Below are 22,329 nucleotides of genomic sequence, written 5' to 3'. Positions count from 1 at the left end.
AGAAGCAATTACGACCGGTCGCTAACTCATCTGTTTAACTAGACTATCCAGCCCAAACTGTCTCTCTCTAAATTGCCTACATATATTTCTTTGTAACGACGTCATCACTGCAATGTAGCACAAAAGAATCAAATCACCTGATCTTTATTATACAATCTATTTGTTATTATTATTAGCTAAAATTTCTGTTTGTTTTATGTTAAAATTTCAAAGTTAACATTCTCGATACAAATTTCAGCTGGCAAAACATCTAGACTTCGAAACAATCATAATAATCTTCCATGATTAGGTTCTGGTGTTTTCCGGGAACCAACACTATAGCACCAGGATGAATAGCACGACCATGACCAGATACTAGAAAGCTTTATACTCTAATAGGTTTTCCTCATACTTTTTGAGATTTACTCCTTCCTCTCAAGATTGTACTAAAATGCAGAAATTTAATTTGAACAAGCATGCCGTGCACAACTCCTCACTTGGATGCCTCTGTAGGTATGGCCTCTAATTCATCATTAAGTTTAAAAAAAAAAAAAAAAAAAGCAGGCCGAGCATTCGAGGTTTCCCATGACTAATGTTTCCAAAAAATCCAAGGCATGGTTATTAAGAAAAGTGCAAACAAACAAATTGGAGTGAATTACTAGATCCAATCACTCCTTTTGTCGAGGGAGGACTAAATAAGAATAATAAAAATTGTTTTACTTATTCCTGAATTGTATTAAACATTTTAATTCAAATATATTAAAACACTTCCAAGGATTGGATAAACCATGCAACTGCAGTAAAGTGTTACTTATTCAATAGTGTATCTCTTATTTACCCGTTATTTCATATGGGTATGACCGTACATGTCATGCCACCATTTTATTGTAATAAATCTTTTAAAAACCAATATTAAAAATTTTTTTTTTTTTTAAATCGCTCCACACAAGCCATGAAGTAAGGAGCTAAAAATAAAAATAAAATAAAACATTTGTATTTGGACTCTTCAAACTACCGTTCTCATTTGTGTCAGTGTCATTTTCACAACGTTTCCGTCAACGTAATCTCCGACCTTCTTCAGGTGTATCGTGTTGAACTCAAATGTTTCTATCATTCACGAGTGCAGCATGCTCTTGTTCTGTCAGCCATGACTGGATAAAGATCCTAACTAACTTGCAATTGTATTTTTCCGTCGCTCACACTGAAAATTGAACCTTCAACCTTCAGGAGAAGGTCACTTTTACAATTGATTTTTTAAACGTCAATTATTTTTGTGAATTTTTGGAGATTCAGAAACGTAAAATAAAAATAATACTTCAAGGTCAAAAACTTGCAACGATAGGTGTTAGATGACCAAGAAAGCAGCAATTCTTTCCTCTTTGGCATAAGGGAAGCAAGAATTACGTGGATGTTGAAACTAGACTCAAACTTTAAAAAGTTTGCCTTAAAATGAAAGCTTGAATTTCAATAAAACAAAAACTGAAGAAATTGTCACCTTTTTATAGAAGTGTACGATTTATTTGTTTGTCTTAACAAAAAAAGAACAAAAAAACAGTAAGATGTGATCAAAGTGAAAATTGAACTAATGTTCATCGACAAGATACACGTTGAGAGAGAAGAAAAGAAAAAAAACGTCCGTTGATACAATAGAGGTGTGGTTGAAAAAAAAAAGTTTTAGAATCATAATACTCCATTAAACTTCCATTCTAACAAAAAATTACTTTCTCTCCAACAATTTAAAGGCTTCAAAATCACTTCCTTATGTCTATGATAAACATTGTGCCAAACATTTTCCCTGTTGTCTTGATTTTTTTTTTTTCATAGTTGTGGAAAAAGATCAAACTGATTTTGGAACTCTGAAATTGGTGTAGAGAAAGTAATTTATAACTAGAATTAAAGTTTATAGACAAAGGTCAAGTATTATGGTTCATTTGTGCTCCTAAACCAAAGAAATTTTCTGACGGTGACACTATTGTATCAAAAAATAAAAAAAATTTAAAAAATTAAAAATTGTCAAGAAAGAGAGAGAGAGAGAGAGTAACAGACAGACATTTACAGAAAGACTTGAGAATCCATTTAGATAATTTTATACAGCTTCCTTTTTTTTCTGCTTAAAATCTTTTAGACTTTTTTTCTTTTACTGATTAAAAAAAAAAAAAAAAAAAAAAATCACAGAATGACTGATGCCACGGGAGCTGTTACGGCTGCAAGTGCTGCTGCTGCTATTGTCGTATAAAGAGGGTTGCAGGGGGATCGGTCCCAAGGAATGAAAGTTGGTCATCAAACAGTGGCAGTAGCAGTCGGATAACAAAAAAAGAAAAAAAAAAAAAAGGATGCTCCCAGGTATGTACACTTGATTGATTGTGGGGTGGAGTAATGACAACTGAGCCCCACGGCCAGCCAGCCAGCTGAGGATGTAAATGATGGTCTAATTAGTACGCAGTTGGTAGTCTCCGTTTTGGGTGATGTAACGCACCCAGGGAAGGGCTTGGTAACCACTTTTCTCTATGATCTTCAAGTAACGTACCTGAGGTAAAGAAAAATACAAAAGAATTAAAGAAAAAAAAATTTTGAATCAGAAAAAAAAAATTCATGTCTCCTTCTGCTATTTTCACATTGCTTAAGATCAAACCAATCGTGATTCCATTGTCAAAACTGCAGACCCAAGAGCTGAGCACACTCAACTTCTTGATGGTTCTCATCCATGTCCGCAGCTTGGACAATCCAAGCAAAGAGGTGAAGAGGATAACATACCAAATTAATTCCTTGCCTGAGTAAGAAGCTGCATGCCTGAACCATAGGGGACATTGTTGTAACAAGACTATAAATGAACGTGTTGGGAAAAAAAAAAAAAAAACAGTTGGGACACAATCAGCCCACTGGCAGCACATAATGTGGCAGAGCCAATCATTGTCAAAGATTACCAACTCCTACCAAACGACCACACTAATTGGCCATGTCTTGCAGCCATAAACGAGAACAAGATAATAGACAATTTTGGGAAAATTTTATGCTTTAAGTTTTTTATATCTTCAAATATTTATTTATGGTATTTATTTCGATTGTTTTACAGCATATCAACCCTTTTCAGATTATTTAATGCCAAATCCAGTAATTTTGGAAAAAGGTTTTATGTTTCGAGTTCTTTATATCTATATTTATTCATGGAGCTTGGTTTGCTTTTTATTTTTTTGTAAAAGGAAAATTGTTGGGGGTATTTTTTAACTTCACAGAAAATGAAAGCAAAGAAAATAAACAATAACGTTAGTGTCTGATGCATTTTAGGTTAGAAAGCCAGTATCTTCAGACAGTCTGATCTGATAGCACCAGAAATTCTACAGGAGGTGTGCGACTGGATAGATGAAATACATCACAGATTACATAATTAACTATAAGAATTAAAATCCTATTCGATCATTTGTAATCAGTCATGCATTAACATTGTTGGGGAAAGATATAAATCAAAACTTTATCCTTATCTATGGATAAAATAACTTGTATTCAATAATATGTTTACAAAACAAACGTTCTATCACAAGTATAGTGATTCAGTATCAAATAAAAATCTGGTACTACCAGATCAGGCTGTCTGAAGATATTGACTTCCTGACTTAAAATATACCAAACATTGATGCTGATTTTTTTTTCCTTTTCAAAACTCAATCATATTCTGCAAAGTCAAAAAACAAAAACAGACATTTTCCTCTACAAGATAAACAATCAAACCAAACTCCATGCGTAAATATTTAAATATATAAAATTTATTTAAACATATTTGAAGACAAACAACTTGAAGCATAAAGACTTCTTTTTTTTCCAAAATTACCGAATTTGGCAATAAATAATCCGAAAAGGGTTGATATGCCGTAAAACAACCGAACCAAACAATAAAAAGTTTAAACGTGCCACAAATGCAACCAAAAACAAAACAACCAATTCTGCAAATAATTTGTCTTTTCTTACCTGAATACCTGAAACTGTGAAATATGGAATTTCAAATTTGACTTGAATTGGAGGTTTGCCCTCAGAATCTTCACCAATTACACTTGGTAATCCAAAGTGTGCCCGCATCAAATACTCCTTGCCACCCTGAAGAAAAAAAAAAAAAAAAAAATTTTTTTTTTAATAATATTAGAACAGAATTTTAGATGGAATATTAGCAGTTCGTTATCATCTGCCAATAGTTAAATATATAAGGTTGAAATAAAAGTTTAGAAATATTCAACAGATTTTGATGCTTTTGTCGATACGAGGAAGGTAATGAATCCTGTTAAACTGTACGATACAAAGCTCAACTGATACTCCAGATTTTTCCTTGCTTGCTTATGTCTGCCAGATTGCCAAAGGTTTTGCAATTTAGCAAAAGTTTCTTCAACCATCTGATTACTGTACTCCAGACTTTTACAATCAAGGATTCAAAAGAGGCTGGCAAAAGTGCATTGAGAATGGTGGTGACTATGTAGAAAAATAAATTCTGGAACATAAAATGTTGCTTGTTTTAAATGGTACCACTTCCATCTTCATTGCTCAACATCTTAGTTGCTGGGTAAAAAAAATAGGAGGCCTTACATTTGGAACGACCCTCATGTTATATATATATATATATATATATATATATATATATATATACCCCCCTAATAATACAAATCATCAATCCTCATCTCAAAAATTCAAACACATTGCACATTCATTCATGCAATTTTCAAATCACACTGAATCATGTCAGTATATCAATTTCCAATCTCTTTCGTAGCTTGAATTGCTTCAGTCAGCACATTTTGTTTTTTTTTTTCAATTTTCAGAATCCAAATCATAAAGTGATATGTTCTTGCCAGCTGAAAGTTACATAAAAAAACAAAACACAAAAGACTTACTGGGAAAGATTTGATTGTCCAGATGACTGCATTAACTTCTGGAGTATATTTGCAGCTGCCGACAGTTGTTTTAAACTTGGGGGAGTCCGCATCTTGAGGGACAGGAATTATTATCTCAACATTGTTGGCAGTTGAACGACGTTTGAACTGACTTTTAGCCTAATAAAAAAAATTTAAATAGAACAATTAAAAACAGCTACTAATAGTGAGTTCATTTCAGTGAAAATAAAATTTCTTTGGATTTGAAATATTGAAAGAATAAGAATATAAAAAATTCCAATATCTTTGATTTGGGTAAATTCTTTTCATTAAAATGGTATTCTATGCACTGGCCAATAATGGAGTTAGAGTTTCTCTGAACAATGTTCCAGATAGATTCTCAGAAACAACCATTCACACTCCCTATCCTCCCTTTTAAAAATGGCAGCTCTGGCAGAAATGCAATTATCCTCAGGTCAAGAATTCATTTGAAGGTTAGTACTTTATAATGTAACTTGTCCGTTACATCGCAAATGGACAAACAAATAAAACAGGAATAGAAATAATAATCCGGGTTGACGTTTTTTTCTTTTTTACAAAGGACCGTTTTTATTACCGTTACTTTTGGCAACACTTAAAAAGTCTCTTGCTGCCACAGGTCTATTTTAATCTGACACGTGTTTCTCCTTCCTCTGACCGAATGCCTCGGCCTAGCATTTACACGTCCATTCTCTTCTATGTCTACTTTGCTTCTCTTTGACCTCCCACTAGCATTTCTCACCTTTGACTTCACACGTTCATTTTCTTCAACACTCACTTTATTTCTGCTTAAACACGGATTGCATTTTTTTTCATCTTGTTGTGCACCATTCCTGATTTGCATATGCAGTTTTTCGACTATTGCTGCTTATCTCTTAACCTATTGGCCACCCTTTATTTTTACAGAAGAGTCATCACTTATCAAGACCCAGAGGCCATTCAAGGATAAGGGTTAATGAGTGTACAGTACTCAATGGAAGAATGTAGTAATCATTAGTAGTGGAAATTTGGTAAATTGAATTACTTAAGGAGATGGTTCATCAAGAATTTGTTCACATTGGACTTGAAGGCAACCATATTGTAGTCAGTTGCTGATTTTTTCCACTGCGTTCATATGCGCTCTGTTACAATAAAATTCATGTGGTTTTTCATTACTAGCGCCATATATATGTCAGACTCAAGAAATATTCAGTGATGTGTTACATATTTATTGCTTACCTGTTACATATGTTTCATGCAGTATTCTGATGGGTATAATGTTTGATTTTGTTTTTGTTTTTTTAGATGAAGGGGGAGGGGGCAGCATTTTGTCATCCACAATTTTAAAAGGCAATGATGGACACAAAGTGCAATGGCTGAAACGCTATGAAAATAGAAACAACAGTCCAAAACGCACGAACAAACAAGTGTTTGATATAGTAACATCTTACCTTGATCATGTATTCCACACGGCTGTGCGCATGTCGTTCAATCACCGATTCCACCCAGATAAGTGGCTTCACCTGAAAGAGTAAACAAACTAATAAAAGAGATGAACTCTTTAGTTTCTCCAGGAGAAAAAGAAACCAGAGGCACTTGTTGGAATGAAAATACTTACCTCCCAAACAAGAAAGGTAAAGAAGGAGGACACATGGGAGGGGGGGTCATCAATTTAAAAATAACTAAATATTTAAAAGTCAACTCATAGTATAATAAAGATATATTTTGTAAATATCATTTGCAGCCAGTTTGGTGTTTTTAGGTTCAGAATCAACCATGATAATACGCTTTATTTGTGTCATCTATAGAAGGTGGTTGCTAGAAGGTGGTTGTTTTATTGTTTAATCTATAATAGAAAAGCGAAAATGTGTGTTTACGTGTGTGTGCGTGTATCTTTTTTTGTGTGCCCGCCAAAGGCTTTTTTCAGGGGCCGCTCAGTGGGGTCATTAATTCTTAGAACTTTTTATATACTTTCTAGATTATAATATCTCCGATTTAAGAAACAAGGTTGTAAATATATTTTTTATTTGAGCGACTTTTATGCTACAAAATTCGCGCTGTGATTTAATTTCTCTATGACGTGATGTTTGTCTTAGAAAACCAGACGTTGCCATTCGTTTAACCACCTGCTTTTTTAAACGTTTAATTTCACCCATTCTCATTTTTCTGCCTGCTTAGCGTCGCGGTAACGTGTCCCACTATTTCTTCCGCCTTAGCCTCAAGGCTTCAGGTTTGAGCATACCTCTCTACCAAAACATTTTTTTTGTTTTACACCTACAAACACCTAGGCAACGCCGGGCATCCCCGCAAGTCTATACTAAATTATTTTACGTCTTCAATTTGTACAGATGATATTTTGAGCATCTGTAAGTGCATTATGACATTAGTATTGGAAATTACTAATTATGACATTAGTATTGGAACAAAACTTCATACAAGTTATTCTTTGTAAAAATAAATTACCGTTCGACAAATTTCACACTTTTCCTGTGTGAGTAGGTGCAAAATGCAATATTCAGATTTCATCTTGTTGAATATTTTCTGACTTGGCATTTATAGATACTTAATTTCCCTCAATTACTGTGTTAATTTCAGGTAGCCTAGCAGTAGAATGTTAACTTACAGAATCAAAGGTTACTTTGTGACTATTTTCAAATCTCCTGATTGTGAGTAATTATCATTTCCTTCATTGATAATTGCATAAACATTAAACACTAATTTCTGTAGGTATAAAAATTATTAATATTTTAAATATTATTATTATATATACCAAAAAAAAGAAAAAAGAAAATGCTTCCTCTCCCAATATAGACAGATGCTAGTTAATACAAAAGTGCATTGCGATACTAACATAAAAAAATTATAAATTCTTGCAATCCTTTACATAAAAACTAAACATACCATAATCGATAATGAGTATACTAGCAACTTCAAAAGGATAGCATATTCCTTTAAAAACAGACTTTTATTATGATCGCTTCTCGGAAAAAAGCCTTTCTTGAACATACACAAAAATGCGCGCACACACACACATTTTCGCTTTTATATTATAGATGATGTAATTAAAATAGGTTTCAGATATCTGTAGTATTTCCCTATAAAACAGAAGATCCTGATTGGTGTATATCATCATCAATAGCATGAAATCTACAAATTCAATATTTTATTCAGATTTTTCAGTTTGGTCTATTTCTATTCAATTACTGTCAAATACAATTGTACCCCAAGCAGAATTATTTCACAAGGTGACAACATAATTCGATTTTTGTCCAGATTTCATTCTGTATTAAAAACAAAACTAACTCATTAACTAAATCCTTAATATAGATATTGTGTTTTAGTATAACCCCCCCCCCCCAAAAAAAAAGGGTTGATATGCCATAAAACAACAAAAACAAAAAATAAACCAATTAACTGGTGCTTTTTTTTTTTTTTTTTTTTTTTTTCATCTTGAACTCTGGAGTTGCTTAAATGAAATATCCACAAACCAAAATTTTTTTTTCTTTTATTGACATAAACATAAGCATAAATATGAAAGGATTAATGAACTGAGAAGTTTTATTAAAATGGGGGGGGGGCACATTTCAAAAGCTGCAGATGTCTCGTTAACACAAGGGTGAAAAAAAAAAAGAAAAGATTTTACAAGATATTTAAGCAACTCTGAAACACGGATAAAGCAGAAGTGGAGAAGGGAGGATATATACAGAATGCACATGTGTTAAAACATGAGTGAGGGTACATTTCTGTTTATGGGCATATCTCATTAGCTATAATATAAAAGCGAAAATGTGTATGTGTTTGTGTGTGCATTTTTTTCGTATGTCTAGCAAAGGCTTTTTTGGTGGTGGTGGGGGGGTTGTCGCTCGGAGGAGTCACTAAATCTTACAACTTTTTATATTCTCCCTAGATTATAATATGTCTGATTTACGAAACGAGGTCGTCTGTATTTTTTATTATGTTACAAAATTCGCGCTGTGATTTAATTTTCTTTACTACTACTACTACTGCGTGATGTTTGACCTAGAAAACCACATGTTTTTGTTCAACCACTTGCTTTTTTAAACATTTAATTCCACCCTTAGTCACTTCTCTGCCCACATAGCATTGTGGTAAGTCATCAGGCTATTCACCTCAAGACTTCGGGTTCGAGCCTACCTCCCTCCCAAAACTTTTTTTCTTTTACACCCAGACAACGCCGGGCACCCCCGCTAGTTATTTAATAAAACAATTATATGTGAGAAAAAAAAAAAACATTTTCAGGTTTCAGTATTTTTTTTTAGATGAGGATTGTTTCAGCAATTTGCCACACTATTTAGGTGTCAGCGTAATCACATTGATACACTGGTTCTCATTAGATCATCAAAGTTAAGCAACGTCGAGTCAGATCAGTACCAGATGGGTGACTATTTGGGAATATGAGGCGCTGGATGTAGACACCTTGCAAGAACTGTAAAAACATAACGTCATCTCCTCTAACCGGAGTATACATGCAACTGGGGACCGTTTGTGAATTTAATATTATTTAGACACTTCCTCCTCCGGTTAAATCCACCTAGGGTGAATGCAGCTTGTGTTGTATATTGTATTGTTATATGAAAAGGTTCCAAGCCAGAAAACAGCAATTCTTCCCCCTTTGTCAGAACATTGCTCATGGTATGTGAGGACTAAAAGACAGAATGAGGGAAGCAAGAGCTACAAGGCTGCCGAAAACTACTACTCTGCATAAATTTATTGTTATATACAGACCGCTTTGGTTGATGTAAACTTTGGTCTTCTTCAGGTTCATCTTTACAAAGATCCTTCTGATCAAACTTTTTGAATTGAACATTTAATCCACGAGGGTTGATTTTTAGTGTTTCTTCCGTATTAGAGCGAAAATCAAAATATTAAATTTCAATTAAAACCAAAAAATTCTAATTGTCATGTCAAAATTAGTAGCATAGCTAAAAATTATGAAAAAGATAAAATAAAAAATTAATTATTAATGAAAATAGTTTTCGAAGAAATTTTAAGTGTACTTTAATTATAAACGGGGTGGTAACTGAGGTCAGTCTTAATAAAAATGCCAGAGATCAATGGATCGTGAAATTGTTAAAGTGCATGTTTTATGTAAATGCAGTAATACGTGACTAAATGCGACATGACAAGTAGATAACATTGATTTTTAATGGAAATTCAATTTTGCAACTTTTGATTTTCATTTTTATACCGAAGAAGCACCAATATTTGTATGTGTATAAAAATAATTATATGCATACACTCTTTTTCACCCCAAACAAGGCATATCGCCATTTGGAACATATGGGACTACTATTTGGGATTATGTCTAACAGGTTACTGTGAAGAGTTGAGCAGCGAGATGTCTGTTCACATTACATTTAAACCTCAGCAGGTTATATATATTAGTTGGAATTCATTATTGAGATTAGCATTATTTATTAATTTATAATATAGCAGACTATTATTCTCATCTTTTTAGTTGTTTCACAGCGTTTTGACCAACTATTTCTCTGGTCTTCATCAGGTGGTAAACGCGACGGGATAGAGGCCCATGACGCAGTGGATACAGACGTTGAATCTCTACGTTTCCAGGTAATAATTGTCTGAAGATAGCAGTTTCAATCCTACCCAAAGCCGGCCAGAGGCTTACTTGGCCAAGAAGTGGTAAGACGACAACTATGGAAAGCAGTAATTGATGAGGATGCAGTTAGGAGATTCGGAGTTCCTATTCCGTCGTGGTTACCACCTGACGAAGGCCAGAGGAATAGTTGGTCGAAATGTTGTGAAACAACAACTAAAAAGATGAGGATAATAGTCCGCAATAAAATAAATTAATACTCAGCAGGTTAGTACAGTAAGGGAAGCAGGAAAATGGGAAGGGAATTCCAGAGACGAGCAGCCCAGGGCAGGAAACTATTAGATGTGTTGGTACCAGGGTTTAACAGTAAGATTCCAAAGAAATTTGAGATGGGGAGGGGGGCTCAACTGAACATGTTGAATATAATCAAGATAATATTAGTAGTCCAAATAATCCAAAATATTTCCATAGGTTTTCATATTCATTAAAAAAAAATAAATAAAAATAAATAATAAAAAGATATGAAAGGTTCATTACAAGTAATCACGTTCAACATTTGCAGGCTAAGTGAAGCTGTGAATATTAGATAGAATGAAGATATTGATAAGTCTTTTTCTTTTTTAAAACCAATGTTACACATGTAGTAGTTCAAGGGATATAACTTGTGATCACAAATATCGTCCATCATGAATCTACTGGTGTTGTAATGTTTCAAGCATCTTAATACAGCCAGCAATATTAGAAATAATGCTACCGGCTGCATTTAGACGCAGTGGAAAGTAATGGAGTGACATGCCATGTCCTTTACGATGAAACCCAATATCTGTCTTCCAAACCTATTTAGATCAACATTTTTTTATAACTATCATGGGTGCAGTATTAATGAAAATATAAATCAGCATCCTCACTGTAAAGCATATTAGTCATACCTGGTAATAAAAAGAACATGAAACAGTTCTTGTGATTTTTTTTTTTTTTTTTTTTTTTTACACGGTGGTCACCACTTATCAAGGCCCGGAAGCCACTCAGGGATAAGGGTTATTGCAAGTACAGTACGTTAGTGTGGAGATTTGATGAAGTGTTTACTTAAGGGGGCGGTTCATTAGGAATTTATTAACGTTGGACTTGAAGATATCCAAGTTGTAGTCAGGTGGGAAGCAGGCAGATGGAACAGAGTTCGACAGGCGTGCAGTTATAAGAAAGAAGCTTTGTTCATGGAATCCACGTTTTGATTTAGGCACAGATATAGAGTGGGGGACATTTTTTCGCAGTGGATTCAGCTAGTCAGGTGTTTTTCGTGAAAGATTGGCGAGGGGGGACCAGAGATTGGAGTTCAGATGAGCACCTGCCATGGAAATAACGATAAAACAAGGATAGGCTCGCAACGTCTTTTCTGTGGGAGAGAGGTTGCAGGGTAGAGAAAAGAGAATCCCCCACTAAGCCACGAAGTCTATTTTGTACTTTGTCAAGACAGGATAGGCTACTTTTAGCAACTCCTGCCCAGATATGGCAGCAGTATTCCATATTGATATAAAGCAATAATGTGTGTGTGTGTGTGTGTGTGTGTGTGTAAACATGATAAATCCGAGTTGGATGTATTGTCCTCGACCAGAATTAAAATAATTCAACATCATTTAAAAAATGTAGTCAAAAGACCATAAATTACTAGCGAGTGTAGGAAAAGAAAATTAATACGGAAACGGAAACAATCTCATCGAACACCCATGAGTTTAAAATTATGGGTATGTTCTTTCATTTACATAGAGACGGTTGGCATAAACAGAAAGAATAAAGCCATAATTTGGAAATTATGGGTGTTCGATGAGATTGTTTCCTTTTCTCCCCCCCCCCCGCCTCCCTACTAATTTCTTTTTCCTACACTCACTAGTAATTTATGGGCTTTTGATCACGTTTTTTAAACAATGTTGCCCTTCCCATTGCCGATGTTCATTTTGAAAAGTGTTGGCTGAAAGATGCCTTAATAGTTTTTTTTTTTCTACTCCATCCCTCATTTACCCCACCCCTTTTATCTAATTTAGATTTTTTTTTAAATTAAATTATAGCTAAGGAGAATAAAATATATATATTTTAGAAGTGTATTTTAGTTTCTTTTCATTGTCAAATTTTTCTTTAATAATATATGGTTAAACTAAAAAAACAAAAACCCTCAGCAATTGATAATAATGGAACTGCACCCAGTATTATTCAAATGTTTTATAAAATTATGTACCCATAAATATCTTTTTACCACTTTACAAGGAACAGACAGTCTTATTGTGGCTCGTTCTCAAAATGTTACGCTTTTATTGGTAATAATTTGTGTACAGCTATTTTGGCCAAATGGTATCTTTAAGAAATGTTTATAGCTCTAGTATTGCACTATTGAGCTATCTAAATGTTAACTGTGTTATTTATTTATATGTAACTACTATCCCAAGTAGCATAAATTGCATATAGAAAGATATGTGTGTGTCCATGTTTTATACATGAATGTAATCAGTCGATGAAAAATCAATAAGCACACAAGTGAGTGAAAAGATTCCATTAAAAAGAGGAAAAGGTTTCTCAAAAAATTACCTATAAAATATCCCAACAAAAAGGAAATTACAATTTACCTTGCTTCTAAAATTGCCCAATACACTCAGCACAAAATACTAAGTTCCATGTTTTTTATTTATGCATTATCATTTTTTTAATTTTATTTTTCATATAATTGTGTGCTTATGATTCGCCATTGACTGATTACGTCCACATATAAATGTGTGTATAAAATTCCTCTTTTCAGAATATATGCATATTTTTTAGTCATCATTTATCACTGGTAAAAGTCACTTGATGAATAGATGATGGATAGATTCAGTTGAATGATGATGAATATTATGGGAGGATTGAAAATAATGAATGAAATGAAAAAAAAGTGATTACTCATGTAGACAATTTATATCAAGTATTTGTTGATATGGATTTGAAGACAACCATGTAGCAGTCTGTAGAGAAATAGTCCTGTGATAATATGTTCCACATACAAGAAGCTATTGAAAAGAAACTCTCTTCATGGCAATTCCATCTAATGCTAGGCACACGGCGGGAGAAGGAAGTCGTTTTCAGTTGTGATAAGAGTTTTTGCTATAGATGTTTTATAAAAAGGAACGAAGATTTTAGCTGAAATAGCCTCTTCTATGAAAATACCACGGTTAAAAAAGACGAGCAGCAGCAACATTTCCGTATTCCAAGTAAAAATTCTTTTATATTCTTACATATTATGCAAAAATAAGTATCCTCACTTAAAATTAGGATAAATTATTTAATAGACTTTTAATTAAAAAAAAAATATCTGTTTTGGTATTTTGTCAATCCGTCATTGATAAAAGCAAAAATTCCATAAAGCAAGGGGAGATAAGTCAGTCTGTCATTTAGCTAAGTAATAACGAATAGCAAAATATGAAAATTACGTTTTATCTTTAACTAGCAGGCCGCCCGGCATTGCCCGGTCGTAAAATATGCTTAAACATACTTTGATTAATAATGCAGATTTCGTATTTATTATTATATTATACTGGATCCAATATATAGTAATGATGTGAAAAAAAAAAAATATATGAAATGACTTGTGCGCCACCATCGATAATCAAAAGTTTAGCTTACGATTTACTTTTTCCTTTAACGTTAATGCCTGAACTACGAAGACATATTTGCTACAAAGCTAAAAATTAAAACATGAACCAATAACATTATGTATGCATATTCATAAAGCCGTCGTTCAACTTGCAAATTCCATTTTTTTTTTTTTTTTTAATTTCCACACTTTTGCACAGATTTTCCCTGTCTAAAACTCAAATATAAAATTTTGCATGGGTTCAAATACCCTATATATTAAGTTTCATGTCTGTCTGTAAACCAAAAACTGAAAGAGGAGTTTGGAAAGCAAAAATTTTTAAACAAATATATGTATGCATACATTAATTTTTATAGAAAGAGGTTCGTGTTTGCTATAACATTTTTACAGAAATATTATACAAGTATAAATCCTGTAGAATATCTGCATGAATATAATTACACGTAATAGTTAACTAAAAGATGATCATCACATAAGAAAACTGAAAAAACTAATAAGGAATTAATTAAAATGAATGTTTACGAGATTATGCAAATTAGCTAGATCTTTTGCAGATGAATGCAATTCCACAACCCACATATAACAGTTGTACTTTCTTTTCAAATAAATAGAAAAAAAGGGTTCTTAATATGAATATCAATACACAAAAACAAGCACAAATTTATGAGTATGCATTAAAATTGTAATTGATAATTTTTTTTCCAAATTTTTGGTGAGGATAATTATTTTTGCCCAGTACAAAAGTATATTGAAGAATTTTTACTTGGAATATGATTTTAATATATACTCCATGGTGTATTGCTGTATAAGTGTTTCAACGTCTCTACTGTGAGAAAGCGTCTGCCAAAAACCAGAAAAGATCTTCAATACTAGATTGCAAAGTCAATTTTGTATTCAATCAACACAAAAAAATGCTTCAAGTGACATCTTCTGAGGCAACAGTACATCATCATAATAATCAGTTGAATTTTACAGAGTACCTTATCCACTACACCACAGATCCTTGCAGACAAAACCAGAGAATGCTACCCCCATGGATTAAATAAAGAGTTCAGTTCAAAATCCTGTGCTGATAATAGAATTTGAAAAAGGCCAGAGAATACATCAACTGAAACACTGGGAAAATAACACTCGAAATGAGAACAGCTACCCAAAGAATCTAAATAATTCACATATTCATAAGTAAATAGTTTTGCAAATTCACATTGTTGATACATGTAAAACCGACAAAGAAAATTATTTCCTCCTCCAATAACTTTGCATGTGCTTTAACAAATACTGATTTTTTTTTACTTGCTAGAATAAAAACGTTTCCACAAGGTTTAAATGATTTGTATTTCCACTTATCCAAGCACATTCTCAGAGAATTATGTTAAGAATAACTATCAATAAAAACAATAATATTCATAACAGTTAAATGTAATTTCTACAAAATCAGTAATATGGCCAAGAGTGTTCTAAACGATATTTCTTCAGCCGCGGTAACAGTACTCCATCTAAAGACGCATTTGTCTTATGTTTGTTCAGAAGTGCTTATACAGCATCATAACCATTGCATCATTAATTTACTAGGGAGGTGGGCACCTAGCTTTGCCCAGTCGTAATATATGCTTAAGTATGATATTTTAATTTCTCCAGATTTCGTATATATTATTATAGAGTCGTGATTTCAAAAGTAAAAAATGAAAAGTATTTGGGTACCATCAGCTAGAATCAAAACCAAAAGCAAAACTGCAGCTTTAAAAGCTGGTTGATGTTACTACTGTATCAACGTGACATATAAACTGATGAAAAATAAAAATTAAAAATAAGCTAAGATAAATGTACAAAAGGTATGACTTTTTCAATTCTGACCCATTTTAACTCCTTAAAAACTATTAACTGGCTAAAGACCCATGAAAGAAAGGTCCGTAAAAAATCTAATCATTTGAGGCCCCTAGCAACACTCTGTGACTTTTAGTTTCAGAGGAGATAGAGTTTGAAATTATCGAGACAGGCAAAGCTTTTTATATATTAGATTAGGTGAGAAATAACTATACTTATCGCCAACACAATTTTAACTTTCATCTCCTGCAAATTCTATAACATCCATATACGCAGACATAAGTGTAGAGTTAACTAACTATACAAAAGCATTACAATAATTTATTAATATTATTATTGAAGCAAACTAAGCTTGCCAATTCCAATCAGTGTTGACAATCATTATATGAATTGCTGGATTTAGAAAAAGTTGATCCATACGCTATTCTACTTGTGAAGTCTGGCTGAATTACTTGGCTTCACAACTGAAGGCAGAATTGAGTCAAGCTAAGGATGATGCACAATTAACGTTCCACAATTCACCCTCTTTAAAAAAAAAAAAATTGCAGGTGACGAGTTATTTTGAGAAAAACAGATTTCATCCTTATGGTATTTTATGTTTATTTTTTTTTTTAAACTCTTTTCTACTCGAAACAAGGCATGTTGTCACTTTGACATGAGGGGGATACCATTTGGTATTGTGCCTGACAGAGATGTCTGTTTACATTACATTTAAAGTCTAGCATGTTAGTACAGTTAGGATAACAGGAAATGGAAAGGGAATTCTAAAGTCTAGCAGTGCGATGCAAAGAAAAAAAAAACTATTAGAGTGGTTTTTCAGCATACCTCAACAGTGAAAGGGTGGGATTTTGGTTAGTCAGGAGTATGTATATCAAGGGGGGAACAAGTGCTACAAGTTTATCAGAGTAAATTCCAAAAATCAGAGATTAATTAGAGATAATTCAAATTTGCTGATCAAGATGGTGAAAATAACAATTGTTACCCTCCTTGGTGTTTTGGCTAGGAGCAAAGTGTAATATCTGTTCTAATACTACTTGTCCTTGTCAGTGAAAGAAATCTTTCTAGACTAAGACAAATTAAATTTTCTAGACTAAGACAATCCAGAATCCCCCTCTGGGGGAAGCTGGATTTTCCCTACATTAAAAGCAAACCATGCTTTCGTAGGAAGGTACATAAATGGGAACAGATATGATTTTATGGCAAGTGGTTAGCTGGGATATAATGTAACAATAATAAAAAAAAAAAAAAATTAAAAGCGTTTATTTTAATAAATATTTTTCGCTTATTGTTATGAATCTGAAAGGATATCAAGCTCTCTGTGTGTACAAGATCAACTTTGATTCGGCTCGGTTCCAATTTTGAAAAGTTAATTTGGAATGTTACATACGCAATATTAGCAATTTTTTTGGTTATTCATTTTTATTTTTGTTATTCATTTTTTTTGTTCTTCATTTTTATTTTTGTTATTCATTTTTTTTTAAGTTGATTTCTATTGCTATTATGCAGCAATTTATACAAAATTTCACATGCTTAATAACTGATGTCTATGTTTTAATAAATTTTCCAGAATTTCTTTGCGAACACAATTTGGTTCTTGTCCAGAACTCACCCCGTATTAAAAAAACAAAAAAAATGTTTAAATCTGTATGGTGTACATACCTATCATGAAATAAAAAATATATTCCAAAAATCATGTAAATTGAAAAAGAGGTTTTACTTTTACAAATAAAATTCAATTTTTTTGTGTAACTGTAGAGCAACCCCATTGTCCACATTTGAAAAAAAAAAAAAAACTCAAGAAACAAAGGGAGATAACTCAATAATTCATACTAAAGTAATGTTGTAATGCTTACAAATTCCCATTAATCACTTCAAAATTATTTTCTTTTTAAAAATAAAACTATTAGATCAATTTACATGACTTTTGGAATATATTTTCGTTTTGTCACAGAAATATACATCATAAAAGTTTTCCTTTATTTTTTTTTTTTTAATGTAAGGGGAATTTTGGACGAGTATTGACAATTTTTATCCTTTAATAAAGATGGGAAAAAAGGGATACCCTTATATTGCATGAGTTTAAACTGTGATAATGCTTCCCAAATAGCTGGCAATATGAACAGAGCATGAAGAGAACACTTCACAAGTGATCAAACAGTTGGCTTCAGGAATTAGGCAGTGATAATGAGTCTTGAAAATGAAGGTTGAGGATGGCGAGACACTTTTGATATTAAAGTTTACAATGAATCCATATCATAGTGTCTAAGATACTTGATGTTAGTATTTTAAAGATGGCTGGCATTCACAAGCAAATTGGCAAAATGAACAAGCTACAGAAACCTATCTCTCACATGAGGTCAGTAGAAATCAGTTATTTCAAAATAATCTAATATATATATATATATATATATATACATATATATATATATATATTTACAAAGGAGTCGCCACTTATCAAGGCCCAGAGGCCACTCGAGGATAAAGGTTAATAAGTGTACAGTGGTCAATGGGATAATGGCGTAGTAATTGTTAGTAGTGGAAATTTGGTAAATTGGATTACTTAAGGGGAACGGCTTATCAAGAACTTGTTTACATTGGACTTGAAGACAACCATATTATAGTCAGCCAGAAAGCAGGCAAATGGAAGAGAGTTCCGCAGGTATGCAGTTCTAAGAAAGAAGCTTTGTTCATGGAATCTACGTTTAGTTTAGGCACAGATAAAAAGTGGGAGAAATTATTAATAGTGGTTTTTGCTAGAGGAGGGTTCCTCGTGAATGTTTGGCAAGGGGGGAGGGACCATAGATTGGAGCTCATATGAGCACTTGCCATGAAAATAACGATAAAGCAAAGTTTTTATATATATATATATATATATATATATATATATATACATACACACACACACGTACATATACATACATAAAATATCGAAAGGAATCTATGCGGATGAATCAATGTAGACTCTTATAAAGTTTATAAGTCTCATCCCTTTACAGTAGAGATCCCTAGGTGCAAGAAAGCCTTTTACTCCAATAGTTTCTTCCACAGAACTGCAGGTCTTTGGAACTCCCTTCCAGGATTCTGCTTTCCCAACTGTACTGATATGCAGAAGTTCAAGTGTAATGTGAACAAACATCTTTCTACTCATCTCCCTTCATAATGCCCCTGCTAATCAAGTCCCTGATAGTAGCCCCCTGCTTCAAAGTGGCACTGTGCCTTGTTTGGGATGAAAATTGAATTAAAAAATTTTTTTTTTTTTTTTAAATCTTATTTATAAAAGTTCTACTCATGTATTACACATTTTTGTGGAAAAAAAATGTTTTTATTTCCTGTTATTAATATACTTGAACTCTAAGAATTTTCATAAATTTTTTATGTATTATTATTTTTGATATGGCAATTAAGTACATAATATTGTTTTTGCTTAAAACGATATATTTAAAAAATCGATTTGTCAACTATATCTTAACAAGTACCAAAAACATTATGTATTTACATGTCATATTGAAATTAGTAAAATTTATAAAAATGATCGTTTAGAAAAATAATTACAAGTAAAAAATAAAATGTATTGAATAAGAAAATGTCATATTTGTTACAATCCAAGGGAGGTAACTGCAGTCTATGACTGACAAAATAATTTTAATCCACCATTTCAAAATAGAAAATCGTAGGCCACTAATATATATTGGGGGGGGGGGGGTAATACTTTTAGCAGATCTTCTACTTGGTTATTTTTTTGTAATTTTTACTAATTTTGACATGGCATGTATGTGATAATGTCCTTACGTAAAATGCATTTTTTAAAATCACATTCTACTGTACAAGCACCAAAATGCAGTGAAACCAATTTATCACTGAAGATAGATTTGAAAATCTTGAAGACATTTTAAGATATCATCCATTAAAATCTCAATGACAAACATTTTTTATATTTTGATGTTATTAAAGAACAATGAATTGAATGTTTAGCCATTGTGTTTCTGAGTTTTCAAGAAAAGGTGGTAACTAGACCTATCGAGCATTTTAGATTATCCAAATTGAAATAACATTTTCATCATTAAATGTGCCAATTGAAACCTTAGATGTGTCCAATAATCATTGTAGGAGGCTCTGTATGTCAGTCGATCAGTCATGCTTCAGTTTCTAATAGGATTTTCATTGCTAAACGTGCAGATTGAAAATGTGTGCTTGTGCATTATAATCAAATATCACAAAAATGCATTCTATGGCACATTACATAGTTATGTTATGTTGAAATTCGTAAAAATATCCAAAAAATAATTACGTAGAAAAATATTTACAAGAAAAAGCAAAATTTATTGAACACAATTTTAGCAGTTTCTTCTATTGTGGCCAATTCCGGATGGCAAACTGACTTATCTCCCTTGTTTTCAATTAACTTTTGTTATTTCAAATCAGAAAATGGGGGGATTGATAATATATTTGTAAAGAAAAAAAAAAAAGTAGATAAAAATTTTACGATCATTTTTTTGTAATTTTTACTAATTTCAACAAAACATCGTAATCATGTAATAGTGTCCTCCTTAAAATACATTTAAAAAAATTTTTTTTGATATCCAATTATAATACAAAATGTTAACGTTTTAATATTTTTAATATAAGGGAGATAACCAAACCCTGTAATTTTTTTCTCTTCACATAGAAAGTATTTCAGAGAAGTGATTATAATGTTGATTTCTGTATATAAACTCAATTAGATGGCTTTTCCAAAAAGATGTTAAGAGATATCTTTCTAATTTTTACTATTTATTTAAATCTAATAAATAAACAAGTCAGATTTCATTCCTGAAATTCTAGCAGACACAAATATAGAATAAATTACTTTTGTCATTACTTGTTCTTTTTTTTTTTTTGTTTCTTTCTTTCTTTCTAGAAAAACATCTCCATCCAAAGTAGACTTATCTTCTTTTTTTTTTTTTTTTTTTTGTAAAGAAACATCTCCATCCAGGGAGTCCATAAAGTTGAGACGTATAAGATAATTAGATATTTACCAGTTGACATATTAGTCTTGGTCCATCTCTGCATTATTCTAGTAACCTCAGGGCTTACTTAAATTCTATCAAATCCTTCTTTGTCAGAATAAGATATGGTTCAGCTCCTAAAAGGTACATTCTCCTAATAATTACCTCCTTCGGGAGGCAGATGGATTATTGCCCGAGGTATCCTTACTGAAAAAGGCCAATAAGGTTCGCTCTTGGCTATTTTTTACACTTGATCAGAGTGCCCTTTCAGGTTTTTCCCCACTTTCTGGCTTTCTACAATTAAAAGCAAGTAAATCCCAACTAATTTCTTCTTTTTATCTATGTATCCATAATTTATAGACTCCTTGTAATTTATCGTTACTAGCTTCCCATTTTTCTTTCTAATTTATTTGTGAACTAATTCTTTACTCATTGTTTTGTTTATACTTTTATGCAATGCGTGTATATGTATTCATGAGCAACATGCCTTTTCTAGTGCTTAGAAATAAATTTGAAATTGCAGTTATCTCCCTTATAAAAAAATATAAGATGCTTGTGCATTATAATTGAATATCCAAAGAAAAAAAGATTTTAATGAGTTTTAAGTAAAAACACTATTACGTAATAACACGTCATGTCGAAATTAGTAAAAATTACTATTAAAATTTTGAAAAATGACAGTAGAAACTGCTAGAATTATAATTTACAAAAAAAAAAAAAAATCGTATTATCGATCCGCCATTTTCTAATTTTGAATAACAAGTGGAAACAAGGGAGATAAGTCAGTTTGTCATGTGGAATAGGCTAAACGGTTGATTATTCAATGAAATTTTTTTTTTTTAATAATTATTTTTCTACTTGATCATTTTCCGAATTTGTTTCCAATTTCGACATAACACGTAATTATGTAACATTTTTACTTGAAATGCACATATTTTTATATCTGATTATAATACACAAGCACCAAAAATAATTTGGAACCTTATTCTAGACAATTGTCTGTATTTTAGCTTCCAAATTATTGACACGGAAAGAAGGATAATTAAATAATTAAACCATCGTAGATGATGAGCTAGCAGTCACATATATCTACTCCTATAGGTGTTCATTTGAAACATTGCTTATTACTAATACAATCATGTTTTAACTGCAGACCAAAGCTCAAGCATTGGATGTCACAGTCTTCGGTTTCAAAAAAAAGAAAATACAAATCATGCCAGAATCAATGAATCAATATTAATCAAAACAGAACAGGACTTTTCTCTCACTCTAGTAATTTCAAAATAAATGCCAAACAAGAAAAAAAAACAAAAAAAAAAAACATTCCTCTAGTTACAACCACTATCAATAATTTTAACCACTCTTTGTACTTAATTCTAAATGCAGATTCCATGAACAAAGCTTCTTTCCTAGAACTGCTTGCATGTGGAGCACTGTTCCATTAGCCTGCTTCCCAGCCAATTACAATATTGTGGC

At 32.2% G+C, this 22,329-nt stretch overlaps 1 protein-coding gene across 4 annotated transcripts in view; it reads right to left on the bottom strand.

Moving 5' to 3' along the window:
• Positions 1–1,463: 1,463 nt before the first annotated feature.
• LOC145245790 (AP-1 complex subunit mu-1) overlaps positions 1,464–22,329 on the bottom strand; it is a 100,544-nt gene continuing 79,678 nt past the window's right edge. For all 4 annotated transcript variants that reach the window (XM_080107434.1, XM_080107432.1, XM_080107435.1 and 1 more), the window contains 4 exons: positions 6,302–6,373; positions 4,854–5,012; positions 3,943–4,068; positions 1,464–2,506 (listed from right to left, as the gene is read on the bottom strand). In XM_080107434.1, coding sequence (XP_079963560.1) covers positions 2,408–2,506; positions 3,943–4,068; positions 4,854–5,012; positions 6,302–6,373 — 456 coding nt within the window. In that variant the 3' untranslated portion in view covers positions 1,464–2,407. The remainder of the gene's footprint in view (positions 2,507–3,942; positions 4,069–4,853; positions 5,013–6,301; positions 6,374–22,329) is intronic.

This window comes from Euprymna scolopes, chromosome 23 (assembly GCF_053919585.1).
Source record: "Euprymna scolopes isolate OS-2025 chromosome 23, ASM5391958v1, whole genome shotgun sequence".
Classification (NCBI taxonomy): domain Eukaryota; kingdom Metazoa; phylum Mollusca; class Cephalopoda; order Sepiida; family Sepiolidae; genus Euprymna; species Euprymna scolopes.
Note: the sequence above shows the minus strand (reverse complement) of the source record. Positions and strands in the feature narration are given on the sequence as shown.